The 1,590-nt window shown below is 46.9% G+C and overlaps 1 protein-coding gene across 1 annotated transcript in view; it reads right to left on the bottom strand.

Annotated features, from left to right (window-relative positions):
• Positions 1-1,590, bottom strand: part of DOCK5 (dedicator of cytokinesis 5) — a 78,847-nt gene that overhangs the window by 7,440 nt on the left and 69,817 nt on the right. Inside the window, exon 50 of the mRNA XM_031063572.1 lies at positions 1-112. This exon is cut by the window's left edge and continues 60 nt beyond it. Coding sequence (XP_030919432.1) covers positions 1-112 — 112 coding nt within the window. The remainder of the gene's footprint in view (positions 113-1,590) is intronic.

Raw genomic sequence — 1,590 nt, 5'->3', positions numbered from 1 at the left:
CTCTTTCCTCCTGTGTTTGCTAATCCTGTTGTCACCATCTTCTTTCACAGGCAGCTCCTCAGCTCTGGAAGATGTGGATATTCTCCTCTCCAGGAGAGGCTCCAGGGTAGACCTGTGGCCCAAAAGAGTGAGAAAAACATGAAACACGAGTCCATCAGACATGGCAAGGGCTGTCTGTTAAAAAGCTGTGATCTCTCACTTTGTGTAAGGGATTACTGTGAAAAAGTGAGGCAGGACCGTGGATTTTTCAGTGAGATTTGTGCTGTTACCTCGGGAATTCTGAGTGTGATGTGGTTTTTGTCCAAGGTGTCCGACAGAGGGAGCCAGAGCTGCAGTTCCTGCTCAGCCATGAGTCTCACTGACCTGCACCACATCACCTGAACTCTGCTTGCTTATCCCAGTGTAAAGCCAATGTACAGACAAGTGACATCAGGGATGTCCCCAGGTGTGGCAGCTCCTTTCCACACCATGGATGCAGCTGCAAACAGGGTGAAAACAAGTGCTGTGTGCCTTATTCCCCTCTTGGCTGACCAAAATAAACCCCTTGGTGGTGCCTCACACCCCTGTTCTCCTGGAAACAGAGGCAGGGGGCACCTGGAATGCACTGGGGACAACTGGGCTTCCAGAGGCAGCAGCTGGGCTTCAGTTCCCACTGTTTGTGTTCTGTAAAATGGAACAACAACACTGACCTCCAGGAACAATTTTAAATGTATTTCCATGGAGTAAATCTTGATTTTCAGAGCACCTGATTGTGGATGCAACAGTTTAGTCAGAGAGAGAGAGAGAAAAGCCAGATAAACCTTCCCAGGAATTGTTCTGGGGAGTCTTGAGAAGGCTGAGAGAAAGAATTAAACCAATCTTGCAGCTGATGTTCTGAACAGTTGTTTTCTCATGAGTTGTTTACCAGAGGGTGTTTTCTTAACTAGCCAGTGGTGCTGGGGTGCTGATTAAATGACCAATCAGGTGCACCTGTATCAGAAGGGTGTATAAAGGAATGGGTTTCTGATAAACTCAGGTTAGCCTGGAGACAGAGTTTATGTGTCACCTCACTGTGGTTCCTGACTCAGCAGTGACACCCGACCCTGTGTGAGGCACCTCCCCCTGCTGTCAGTCACTGTCAGTCACTGTCAGTCACTGTCACGTGTCTTCACATTTCTCTTCACAGAGAAAAGCAAGGCACAATTCTTCTCAAGAATATTTCTGGGTTTTGCATTCTCTGAACCTCAGAGAAAGGAAAAACAATTCTTATCATTTGCTGTGCCTGTGTTTGTGCAAACGAAGAATGCAATATGGAGATTGTTTACCCACAGTGATGGTGTTTTGTTCCCTTGGCCTGTCAGGGCGAGGTGTGTGTGTGTGTGTGTGTGTGTGTGTGTGTGTGTGTCAGGACTGTCACTGACAGTCATGAGTTCTGTGCAGTGTGTGCAGAGCTGAGAGCTTGGCAGATCCAATTTAGATGTAATGTAATATAGTGTAATAGAGTATAGAATATAATATAATAAAGTCATTAATTAGCCTTCTGATAAGATGGAGTCCTCCTCATCATTCCTCCCTGCCACAGGGATCCCTGCAAGTACCATGGTCAGGCAG

The sequence above is a fragment of the Geospiza fortis genome, unplaced genomic scaffold (genome assembly GCF_000277835.1).
Source record: "Geospiza fortis unplaced genomic scaffold, GeoFor_1.0 scaffold176, whole genome shotgun sequence".
Classification (NCBI taxonomy): Eukaryota; Metazoa; Chordata; class Aves; order Passeriformes; family Thraupidae; genus Geospiza; species Geospiza fortis.
Note: the sequence above shows the minus strand (reverse complement) of the source record. Positions and strands in the feature narration are given on the sequence as shown.